This window comes from Canis lupus, chromosome 3 (assembly GCF_048164855.1).
Source record: "Canis lupus baileyi chromosome 3, mCanLup2.hap1, whole genome shotgun sequence".
Taxonomy (NCBI): Eukaryota; Metazoa; Chordata; class Mammalia; order Carnivora; family Canidae; genus Canis; species Canis lupus.
This window is the reverse complement of record NC_132840.1, coordinates 11078713-11091493: the sequence shown is the minus strand read 5'-3', so window position 1 is coordinate 11091493 and position 12781 is coordinate 11078713. Positions and strand designations below refer to the sequence as shown.

The window sequence follows — 12781 nt, the reverse complement described above, 5'->3', positions numbered from 1 at the left end:
GAGGGGGGGATGCTACTTGGAAAAAGACATGGTCAAGAATAAATACCTAATGTGGCTAGAACTAAGCAAAGGAGTGAACATCCTGGGGTAGGGTTAATTGAGAGGGCTTATTTTACTGAAGCAGATACCCAACAAATCCTTATTAGATTATGCTCAAATTCTGTTTTTCTTGGCTTTGTTGAAGTTGGCTTGAACTCTGACAATTAAGGAACTGGATTCCTAGTCCCTCAAGTGCTCATGTGTAACTGTTGATTTGGACGTGCCTCTCCACTGATGGGTATACGTGACTTGGTTGAAAACTAACTGTGATCTCTTCATTGTTCGTTCATTCTCTTCTTATTTCATGTCCCTGTTTTCTCTTCATTATACAAAAGAATGAAAGAAGTGCTTTTTTTAAGCCAAACTTTTTCTTTCCTTTTTTTTTTTTTAAAAGATTTTATTTATTTATTCATGAGAGGCACACACAGAGAGAGGCAGAGACATAGGCAGAAGGAGAAGCAAGCTCCATGCAGGGAGCCCGATGTGGGATTCAATCCCGGGACTCCAGGATCACGCCCTGGGCCTAAGGCAGGTGCTAAACTGCTCAGCCACCCAGGGATCCCCTAAGCCAAACCTTTTCTGTAGGGCTTCCCCTCCTAGCATGCTGTACATGCTACCTGTACATGCTACATGTACATCATATATTCTTAGGTGTGTTCGTAATCATTCTTTGGCTTAAAAGACACATGTCTTTTTCTATGTGTATAAAGCTTAGCAACCTATCAGTGATACCAATGAACTGTTAGTAATTTCTCTTCCCCAGAGGTCATGTCGAATCTTCTGGGTTTAATTTTGATTTGAGGTAACATGATAGACGAACCAGATGACGAGAGTTCATTCAAGTCTTACAGTACAGAGCCAACATAGCACTTGACCAAATCTGTCTGGTTGGAAAGATCCAAGAATTGCTCATATCTGCAGAGAAACTGCAGTTTCCTTGAGTGAGAATTTTAAACATTTGTACACTATAGATACCTATGGGTTTAGAGGAATCAAGTTTCAAAGTCTTGGAGAAAAGCCTAGACTTATTTGGGACCTATTAAATTTCTACTTATTTATCCTTAAGTATTCAAAAGATTATTTTTCTTAATTCTAAATAAATAGAAAATCACATGCTATAGATTAAGCCTACATTTCACTCATATATGTGACAGAAAGCGGTATGATAAAGGCATCAATGCATTTCCTATTGCCTCTTTGTCTTCTTTTTTAAAGTTTTCTTTCTAGTGAAGACATAGACATTTTATTAGATATTTATTAGATTCTGCTTTGAGTTTTAAACTGAGATTTGGGGAAAGCGAGCAAGTTGGAAGTAATCTTCCAAAGTAAGATTAGTTCTTGAAGTTATCATCCAGAGTTGGACATGATTCAAGAGGATGTCTGGTCCACCATGTTTCTCAGATCGATTTCTATCCAGGCCCTAGCTGTCTTAAAAGATGGAGAGCACTGGCCACCAGTAGGAACCTGTTCTCATATTTAGTCAATTTTTCAGCTGTACTTATGGTCAAAGAGATTATAGCTATTGCTCTTTCCTTGCCTATGTGGCTACTTGATCACAGAAGGAAATTAATTGGCCTGGCATGATTTGCCTTTTGAGAAGTCACTTTGGTTTCTACCCAATACTTTGTGCTTTTCAAGTTGATGCTAATTGATTGATGTTAAGTTCTATATTTTCCCTGATATTGAAGTTAAGCTGACAGGCCTATAATTACCAGGATTGTCCTTTTTCCCTTTTTAAAAAGATGAGCACTTCATTTACCCTTTTTCAGTCTACAGGGACTTTCTTTATCCTCTTGAGTTCTCAAAAATAATCGCTAGCAGCTATGTAATAACACCTGCCAATTCCTTAAGTACTCTTCAAAGTATGTCATCAGGTCCTGCTGATTTGCCTAAAGCGGCTTTTCAAAATACTTTTTAACCATTTTATTCCCTATTCTAGTTTGCGTTCTTTTCTGTCTCAGGTTGGCATTACTCTGGTAACTGGATCCCTGCTGCTTTTTCCCCTTCATTTAAGAACTGAAAGTCTCATCTTTCCCCAGTCATTGCCATGAACTTCTTTCCCTATCTTTGAGGTGTTAAATGGGATATTTTCCCTGTAACTCTGGGTTAGCCTTTTATCACTAGATAGGTTTATCAATTATTTTTTATATCCTCTATAAAGTACATTTCTTGTACTTTCTTGTATTGGTATAGAACTGGGTGTTCAAATGATATGCATTTCTTTTGGATACATCTTTATGGTTTAGACATTTTTCTCATCTGTGAGCTCTGCTTACCAGAGAGTCCCTTTAAAGAAAAAAAAACCTCTTAATGTCAGAATAATTTTAGATTTACAGAAAAATTGCAAAAGTAGTATATAGAGTTCCCATTTACTCTTCGCCCATCTGTCCCTAAGGTTAACATTTACATAATTGAGGTGCATTTGTCCCACTAGGAAATTAACATTGGTAGATTATTATTACCTTAACTACATACTTCATTTGGATTTCATCAGTTTTTCCACTAAGGTTTGTTTGTTTCTGTTCCAGGGTCCAATCCCAGATCCCACATTGTATTTAGCAATTCCACTTAAAAAAAAATTTTTTTTTGTCATTTCCAATGACTCAAAGTGATATTTCTGTGTCATAATTTCCATCAAGGAGGTATTAACCCATATTCAACTAGTTACTTTTATCTTCAGAAATCAAACTTCTTTACATAGTTTTATGCTAAGAATAGTGTCATTCATCCACTTCAAAGATGAGTTTGACAATCTGGGCTTACTAAATATCAGAGTATAATCCCCATGGTACCACCAGGGCCAAAGGGGCCTGGGCAATTGCTCAGAAAGACCTTTCTTTTCCTAACTTGGTCATCCTTTTATTATGATATCTCTGTTCTTTTCTACTTTCACTTTAACTGAGGCACTCTTTTGGTTCCTGGGCAGGGTCAGGACTACAGTGGGACAAGTGAGGTGCAAATTTTAAGGAGGCATTCAATCGGGGTGGGGGGGCAGGGGAGGTGGCATGCAAGCTCAGGGTTGGCACCTGAGGAGTTCCCTGTAAATGTTGCACCCTATGTACTCATTTGCTTCATCCTAGTCCTATCTTCATTCCTAAGTTTTGGAGCATAACATATTCTTGATTTATAAGGTTACTCCCTCCCCCATACTTACACATAACGTCTGATGTAGATTTTTAATTTTCTTTCCTAACTGCAATTTTGAACTATGACCTCTGGCTCATTTCTCCAGATCCTTGTTAGATATTAGTCAAAAATTTCACAAATTCTTGGGTTTCCTCTTTGGTCCCATGTTACATTTCCTTGTAGAGGGCAGATCTTGCAGGGATTTTCTGAGTGATGAGTATAAGTCTACATCTAATTGTGTATTTGTATGCGTAGCCTGCAATTTAAATTCTGCACTAAGTGCTAGGGGAAAAAAAGATCCTGTTTTAAAGCTTATTTCAAGCTGTTAGACCTTCTTCTGGGCAATTAGAATAATAAAATGCGATTTAATACCTTTCTCCCTCCAAGTTGCTAGGTACATTTATAAACCACATGGCTTTTCCTGACTGGGGGAATAAATAAACTTGTGGCAGCAATGGTGAAAATATCCTAAAATGTTAATATTTAGAAAGAAATAAATTATGATAATATTCTTCCTGAGATCCATTTAAGAAAACCAATGGATTTTTCTATGTTTGTGACCTCCTAAGGAAAGGACAGTAACACTCAGTAAGATAAGGTGGAATTACTTTGTTGGTATGAATTTTTAGGGAATTGCAGAACAATCTGTGGTTTCCTTAGGGAGGTGGTGAGTCCTAGAAGAGCTCTAACAGACACAATTAAGAGAGACTGGATCCTTGACCACAAATGTGGAAGACAGTGGAGTCTTAAATAGTAGCTAAGGCTGACTTGGGGGTCTAGTGACAGGTCTGTGCAACTGGTACATGCTTCACGTTTGCCAAGGATTCAAAAGGAAATGAAGACTGCAGGTAAGGCATTCTTGTAAACCCAAAGTTGTGAGAGAGCTATGGGAAAATATTTCCCAGATGGCTCCCCAGCTTAGGGGGATAAATTTAGAGACTGGTTTACAGACCCTAGCACTAGAGTTTCCAAAGACAGAAAACCTGAGGCTGAAATGAAGTTGCCTCAGCTGATGAACTGCCTGGTCTACAGGTAAGTATTGGTTCAAAAAAGATAGTCATGCCAGGAGAAGATGATCATGCCACTGTTTACACATGTGCAGGCCAAATGTTACCGGGTATCTTGGCTCACACACCTCTGGAAACAAGCCCTGTGTCAAGGGACTGAGTGTCAAGTAGGGGTTTACGTGGGAAGTGATCTTGGGAAACTCAGGTAGGTAGGTGAAGAAATGAGACAACGAAAGGAAGTGAGCTGCTGAAGAGTGTGTTATCAGCTTACTTCCCGCTATAGGCAGCTGGCACAGGGTCCTGTTGAGGAACGCCAGGGACAGAGCAAAGAGCATGCCTGGAGTGTTCTAAGACTGAGGGGTGAGAGAGAGAGGTTATTTCACCATCTCTCCATCGGTCATTGGTAGAGAGCTGCTTCTGGGTTCCTGCATCCAGAAGAAAAGCTTGTAGGCAGAGAGCTGATGATGGGGCAACAAAGATCACCTGCTCCTGAGAAGTGACACCTCTGAGTAGTGGGACAGTTGTTATCTTCATGGTTGATTTAGAAGTTTTTCTAAAATCCATTAGGAGATGCTACTCTCCTTATATAACTATGATTTGGTCTTTTCAGGACAATGGGCCTCAGGTGTTGCAAATCCAGATGTGAAAGGGCAGATAAGGAAAAGACAGGGCCTCGAATGGAGATGGCCTTGGAGATAGCTAAATGGAAAACTCGTGAGGGCAGGGATGGGGTTTTTGTGTGTATGTGTGTTATAGGGTATATGTGTTGAATTCTCTCTCATTGCCTGCTCAATAAATGCTCTTGAATGACTAGTGGAAGAATTTTCTATTATTGTTCCTGCCCAAGGGAACAGAGGTGGAAGTTGAGGGAGCAAAGGTGGGTAGCAGGTGCTCAATTCCTTACGTGGCTGCTGTTCATCATCGTCTCCTCCACACAGAGCTGATTCTCCTGCAAGGTCTTCCCCTGTCTCTTGCAGACATCATGCAGATTTTTGATGTCAACTTGCAGGCTCAAGAGCTTGCTGTTCAGGTTGCTCACTTCTCTGTCTCTCTCCCCCGCCTAGGCAGTCAAAAAACAAAAGCATCAATTATAAACTATCAAGAAAATGCTTACTTTCGTTCACTTAACTGGTTGACAGAGACTTTAAATTTGCTGGAAATTTGTCCATCAATTCTTGGCTGTTATTACTCATCCAGTGTAACATTTACACAGTATCCATTTGCAAGGTGTCTGAGTGCTCTGCATTATTCAGACAATTACTTATTTACATTAATTAATCTTCACCCACTGCTGTGGGTACATCACAGACACTTCCCCTGTTTTTCAAGAGGAAGTCAGTGCCTAGAATAATTCCAGGCACCTACCAGACTGTCTATAAATATTAATGGCTCTGGCACTGATGAACTGAACATAGTGAGATGTCAAATGAACTTGTCAGGACTATAGTGAATCAGTGATGGAGTTAATGTGGATTCTGAAGTGTCTTAACTTTCTCTTTTGCCCACTAAACCAAAAGACCTCCCTTACCTGTAAACCTAGTGCTTTTTGGTGATGTAGACCAAGGAGAATAAAAGTAAAATCCCTGGGCTGATTGCATAGGATAATCTGTCTTTGATTACGAGTGAAAAAGATTAGCTAATTACAACTAGATCAGAATGGAAATTAATGATTGAGATTAAAATAGAGGGTATGGAGCAAAGTAACTTGGGTAGGGTTGGGGTTGTAGAGCTGTGGTAAGAAAGTGAGTGCCCCATCACACTAGGATGCCCCCTTCCACTGCCAGTGTTGTGGGTGGCAACGGTATGAAAAGAAATCAGGAAGAAGCTCTTTGTGAACCTGTCCGGTGCTTTAGTCCTATCGCTGTGCAGACTCTTCATAACAAGAGGACAAGTCCTACTACCTTTGAGTTTTAGATGCTGGAACTGAGACTCCTCGTTTTATGGTAGATGCTTATCTTAGATTAGGTTATCCAGAGTAGGCACTTTGGCAAGGATTCCTGGCATCTACTAAAGAAACTCTCCCAAGAGAAATCAACAAGTGGAGGAAGCAGGACAAGGAGGAGGAAAAAAGCCAGTGAAGGGCATGATTTCAGACAAAGTCCTTTAGGCAGTAACTGTAGTGTGATCCCGCAGGGAACTCTGGAGTGTAAGTTCCATCTCAGAGTTTGTCTTGATTAGCTGCAAAAGCTGGGCTGTCAGACTCATTATCAGTCAGTCAATGGCTAAGGGTTGCCCCATAGGATATAAGCTCCCAAGGAGTTTCAGCTCTCTGCTCTTATGAGCAAAGTGACCCCAATAGCCCAAGGGCAATTCTTCTAAGAGAGTTTCAGGAGCAAAACACAGAGAAGCAAGCCGTTGTTGCACAGAAATGGTAAGGTGATCCAGTGCCCAAGGTCCCATAGCTGGTTAGCAGCAGAATGAGGAGAGTTCTTCTCTTCTGACCCTGTAGCCAGTGATCTACCACCATATTCCACTGATTGCTTTGGCTTCTTAAATATATGAGCTACATAACACTCATTCCCAGGGGAGCTGGAGACCTGATATGGACATTGTAAATCAAGCCTTACTGGACAGGTCAGTTTAAGAGACCTCTGCACAAGGCCGAGGGGCCAGAGGATAACCACGAGAATCGGACACCGCAATGTCAGAGTATTCGGAATTCAGAAGGTTTCCCAGAACTGCTGCTGTCTCAGCTGATTTATTTCTTCATTTCCATTTAGTACCTGGATTTTTTTTTTTTTTTTTTTACCACTTTACAGTTTAATTAGGTTAACGGCATGGCTCTGTCATTAAAAGGATTTCATTATCTCAAAACTCTTCCTCTCTTGCTCCTGTCCCTTGTTCCTCACTTTCAGAAAAATAACAGCGGATGTCAACTGCCCCAAGCATGTAATTACCATTACAACAATTTGCCAGGGACTCTCTTAAGAGAATATGTGTAGAGCAGCTAAAAAAAAAAAAAAAAAAAAAAGAAAGAAAGAAAAAAGAAAAAAGAAAAAATGGTGTATAGACATTGTTTTCTAACTAGAAAACAAAATCCTTGACCTGACAAGGAGCAGCAGTTTGATTCTAGTGCCTTAAACTCCTTTTCTTGTTGCTGCCACACTGGGAATAGGGAAGAGAGGCTCTCTGGGGACTGAGACCCTAGCGGATCTCCTCCCCTCTTGCCACAGGACTCTTTCTTTGTCATCTATGAGCAGATTAAGTGACAATACAATGCCTGTTCTATGGAAGTGTCAAATGCTCTATACTCTTGCCTTAATGCTGAATACATACATCTTAAAGTGAGGACCATGTTACCAGATTGTTCCATATGGAGCCTGGCACACTGTGGACTCATTAACAAAGTAGCAATGATATACAACTCGAGCCTCTCCAACTTAAAAGCTAAATGCCTTCTTTCTGTCAGGCCAATAAAAAACCCCTCTCCCTCTAGTTTTAGATGTCTTCTGAGTAGAAGCCTGTTTGCCCCCATTCTAATGCACCAACAGGACTTCAGAATTGGATCTTTAATGTAGATGATCTCATCTAATTTGGACATTAGCATTGACTCAGAGTCTCTGAGGCAATTTATTCATTCAGAAAACAAGAGCCTTGAAATAAATAATTCTTTCTTTGAGGATTTCATAAACCAATTGAATAACAAATGTGTTTTGTTGGATGTCAAATGAAATTTGCTTTTGAAATCAAAACCGAACTATTCACTCCTAAAGTCCAAATCATACAGGGGTTTTTATTCATCAGAACAGGCGTGAAAATGCTGTGAGAGTGATGAGGTGATTCCAATGCACAACAAAAAATTTTTCTATAGGTAATCTGTAAGAAGAGGATGTGCTCATTTCAGAACTCCAAGAAATGCAAGTGTTTCTGAGGTTCCAGTAAACCTAATTTCTTGCTAATATCTTGCACAGAGGTCACTGTACACTATTTCTAATCCTATCTACTTTATGAAGGCTAAATTCCAGGCAGATGCCTTTTGAGTATCAATATGTGGCAGGAATTGATTTAATCTGACATTTCATCAATCAAAGCTCTGTAACCAGTACCGGGTCATGAGAGGAGCTGAGAGTCATAATCCTGACCCTCAGGCACCATCTGATCTTGTTCTAGATCTGAAGCCATTAATGAAGGCTGAAATCACAAGCTTCTGCTGCTAGGTGAGTTTTCAGTTACGTAAGCCATGCACTCAGATACCCCAGTTTTGCTTATACGAAGTTGGGACCTGGTCACTGCTTGAAGGCATGTGACATCAGCAGCAGCTGCCAACTGCAGGCAAAATGGTGAGTGCTGGTACCACAGTTGTAATCATGATAGTTACTGGAAAATAGATTGTTTACTGAAGCAAATTTTGTGTATTGATTCAATGGGTCTTTTTCAAGGAGCATGTCTTCTCGAATACACATTTCCAAAGATGGGAAGAAATTTTGCTCTAGACTTCAAAGTATTGACAGATATGTCTCGTGCTTCTTCTTGGAGGAAGCTGATGTTAAACTGAGGCTTGTGATTCAGAAGCACTTTAGAAGTCAAGAGCGTTACAAAGATTTAAGATGGCAGCATTCCATCAAGGATTTGGCACTCGAACAAGAAGACTTGAGTGTAAGTTTCCAGAGTAATTTTGGAGTCAACCAATAACACCATAAAGATCATCATCTTTGGGAGATTATCTTTTTTCATCTGAGGATAAAGACAAATCTTTAACAAACAATGGAAAACCCACTTTTAACCACTACCACCATTCAACATGTATCAATTTCTCATGAGAGGTAGATTTTCAAAAGCATAAAACCTTAAAAATTATCATTGCTTCAGGAATTTTTACATTTTACTTGTGTAATAGGAGTTTACAGTTATCTACAGTAATTTCAAGTACTGTTATTACTATTATTAACTTTATTCCTGAGTTTACTTTTCTATCGATAAAAACATTGTAGTTTTTTATTATTTAAATGGGAATTAATGGGCACTTATACAAGGTTGGCCTGTGAGCAAAAAATTTTGGAACCAATTTTGTTCATCTAGTGAAGAATGAGTATATTTTATGGTGCTCTCAATTCTTTAAAAATTGGCACACTACATAAATAGATGGTTTAGGATACACATGGCATATGGCAGAGGTCAGCCACCTATGGAATATGGGCTGATTTTTATTGGCACTTGGAAAGTTTCTACATACTTTTCTCCATCATATCTTTGGAGAAATTATTTTACTAGAAAGTGAGCTCTGGAGAGCACAGAACTTTGTTTTGTTCACTGCTTTATCCTCAGTCCCTAGAACAATGTCTGGCACATTGAAGGTGGTCCAAAGATATCAATTGAATAAGGAAATGCCCTTCTATAATATCCATCCCAGATCCTTGTTCCCTGCAGAACATACAGCAAATCCTGTACAGCTACCTCCAGTAATCCAGCAGGAAAGGAGCTGAAACACCTCTTTTAGAAACTGTTCATCTCCTGATAGAAGGTCTGTTAAAAGTATATGTTATACACTCTTATGTGTATAACACATACACATAATGTATGTGTTTTGTGTATGGGACACTCCTACAATAATCTAAACATCCCCCTTAAATGCTTTCTGGAACAAGTCAGGGAATAGGTAAACACAGTTTGACCAAAATATTAGACTAATGAAAACACTCCATTTCCATATCATTCCAGATCAAGAGACAATGTTGGCAACAATAGTTACTATCTTTTAAATGTTTCCTGTGTCCCAAGAACTAGTATTTTACATGTGGTATCTTACTTAAACCTCGTGGCAAACAGTTGAAATGGGTGCTAATTATTCATATTTTCTAGGTAAGGGAAAGAAAGCTCAGAGAAGGTAAGTAACCTGCCCAGTATTATACTGCTATTAGATATGGACCCCGACCCACCTAACTCAAGTCTGGGCTCCTTAAATGCTATCGTCTGTTGTCTACCTCTCTTTGTGATATTCTGGGATGCTTATTACTAGAATTTTTAAAAATTTTTAATTATTTTTTTTATTGGAGTTCAATTTACCAACATATAGCATAACACCCAGTGCTCATCCCGCCAAGTGCCCCCCTCAGTGCCCACCACCCAGCCACCCCAACTTTCCCTCCCACCTCCCTTTCCACCACCCCTTGTTCATTTCCTAGAGTTAGATGTCTCTCGTGTTTTGTCACACTCACTGATATTTTCACTCATTTTCTCTCCTTTCTCCTCTATTCCCTTTTACTAATTTTTATATTCCTTAAATGAATGAGACCATATAATGTTTGTCCTTCTCGACTGACTTATTTCACTCAGCATAATACCCTCCAGTTCCATCCACGTCAAAGCAAATGGTGGGTATTTGTCATTTCTAATGGCTGAGTAATATTCCTTATTACTAGAATTTTGAATCATGAAACTTGAAAAGAAGTTCATTGTAACACAGAGTCAACCCCATGTGTGTAGGAGAGTTAGGAGACTTACTTCATCTTTCATTTCCTTGGCACCTCTCATTTCTCCTTTAAGCTTTAGCATTTTCTGAGCTTTGTTATAAACCTGCAAAAGTCCAAGAATTTAAGATGGTAAAAGTAGAAATGAGCCTGACCCTTTAAAAATTTCCCATCTGGATGTGTGCTTTCAGCAGAGAGCTTGGCGAAACTTCCCAAACCCTTAACAATACCTACTTGTCTGTCCATCTGTGTTTTCAAAAGTGTGTTAACACCTTCACCAGAAAGACAGAACCAAGGGATTACATCTTTTTCCAAAAACCAACACTTGGTAGACTAAATTGTTTCTGAATTCACAGTTTCTTGGAAAGCAAAAGTTCTGGGATGATCTTACTTTCTATGTTAAGTATTCAATGGCTCTTTTATAGTTAACATTATGCGCTAATTATGAACCAGACAGAATGTGCACAACCTACCTTCATTTGCAGGGTAATCCTAGGAAGTAGACATTATTACTAATCTTGTTTTACAGAGGAAGAAACTGAAGTCCAGAGAAGGCAAGAGACTTACCCAGGGTCACACAGACTGTCTTACTACTCCTTGAGGAGCTGCCATTAATTTATAACTGTTACTTTGGAAATATCTGATGATATAGGGTTTTTTTTTTTTAAGTATCAGGTTACTATAATGTTGGTGCTTGTAAAGTTATGAAACTTGTTGAGTGCTGAGAATTATCTATATAAAAAGTCTCAGGGAAAACCAAAGATTGTTGCACAGGTATGTGTGTAAGTATAGGATGATGTATTTCAGGTCATAATGCACTGACTTATTAAAGTAATCTAATTTATTATGTTTTTCACTCTAAGGCTAGAGGAAATTTCCACCAGGCACTTACCTGCAGAATAGTTCCAAGAATGAGAAGCTATCAAAATACTCATTCTTTGCAATGAACCACATGCCCCACCCCTAATATAAGCCAAGAGGAAGAAAGAATCCTAGTGAGACATGGAATTTGGAATGTTTTATGGGGTTGTGCTCTGATGTGCTGCATGGGTGTTTGCCCTCTTTAGTCTTTGCACACAGAGATGCATTATGGGAGTGGGGATGTAGCTCAGGCTTACTCAGGTGGGAGAGGCCAGGTGATGTTGCAGTAACAAACAACTCCCAAATCTCAGGGACTTAAAGCCATGAAAGTTTCTCACTGTGCCACATGTCCTTTATGAGTCAGCTGGGGCTGCTCTTCATTGTCCTTTGCTGGTAGAACTTCATCTACTATGTTGCCTGTTGCCATGGCAGCAGAGAGGGAACACACGGGTTCTTAAAGTGGAAGTGACACACTTCACCTCTGCTCACATTTCATTGGCCAAAACAAGTCATACAGCTATGCCTGACTTCTTCCTTTATCCTTTAAAGGAAATGTTGGTGAATGTCACAAATGACTTCCACACTGGGTGTCTTAGCTGGTCCTACTACGATAACAAAATATCACAAACTGGGTAGCTTATGAACAATAGAAATTTCTCACAGTTCTGGAGGCTGAGAAATCCCTGATTAAGTTGCCAGAAGATTGGAGACAGCTGTGTTTTCTTTGTTTGTTTTTTTTTTGTTTTTGTGTTTTTTTGTTTTTGTTTTTGTTTTTGCTGTGACTTTACAGGGCTGTAAGGGAAAGGGAGTGATCTGTAGCCTCTTTATAAGGGAACTAATCCCATTCATGAGGGCTCCATCTTTTGAACTATCACCTCCCAAAGTTCTCACTTCCTAATATCATGATTTTGGGGATTAGAATTTCAACACATGAATTTTGGGGGGACATAAACATTTAATCTACAGCACTAGGCAAATGAGAAGATTAAAAATAGTGTGGCATAAAAACACTACACTGGGCTCCAGGCCACCAAGCTTCTAAACCTGGTTCAGCACCTAAATTAAGGACTGGCCTTTGGAAAGAAAAGTGCTCATGTCTCCCAAACTTTGTTTCTGGTTCTATAAATTGGAGTGGAGGTAGGGGGTTGTATGAAATGACCATTGTCTTTTTTAGCACCGAGGCTTATTGACTCAGTATTCTACTTTGATGCACATCCTTCTTTAGTAGGAACCATGAACTCAGCCCAAGCATCACACAAAAGTTGGAATGGAACAAATCTAACCCTGAGAATAATATTCCTCTACAGGAAGACCCACAGGATAGTCCTGAGATGACTCTTA

The 12781-nt window shown here is 39.4% G+C and overlaps 1 protein-coding gene across 5 annotated transcripts in view; it reads right to left on the bottom strand.

Annotated features, from left to right (window-relative positions):
* The window catches only part of PMFBP1 (polyamine modulated factor 1 binding protein 1), a 50539-nt gene extending 38703 nt beyond the window's left edge, over positions 1-11836 (bottom strand). The window contains exons 1-3 of one of the 5 annotated variants that reach the window (XM_072817324.1): positions 11698-11836; positions 10614-10685; positions 5077-5232 (exon numbers count right to left, since the gene is read on the bottom strand). In XM_072817324.1, the coding sequence (XP_072673425.1) occupies positions 5077-5232; positions 10614-10664 (207 nt within the window). In that variant the 5' untranslated portion in view covers positions 10665-10685; positions 11698-11836. Of the gene's footprint in view, positions 1-5076; positions 5233-10613; positions 10686-11471; positions 11638-11697 lie in introns of those variants that run through there. The other 4 variants (XM_072817331.1, XM_072817315.1, XM_072817340.1 and 1 more) reach the window with 4 other exon arrangements.
* Between the last annotated feature and the right edge of the window lie 945 nt (positions 11837-12781).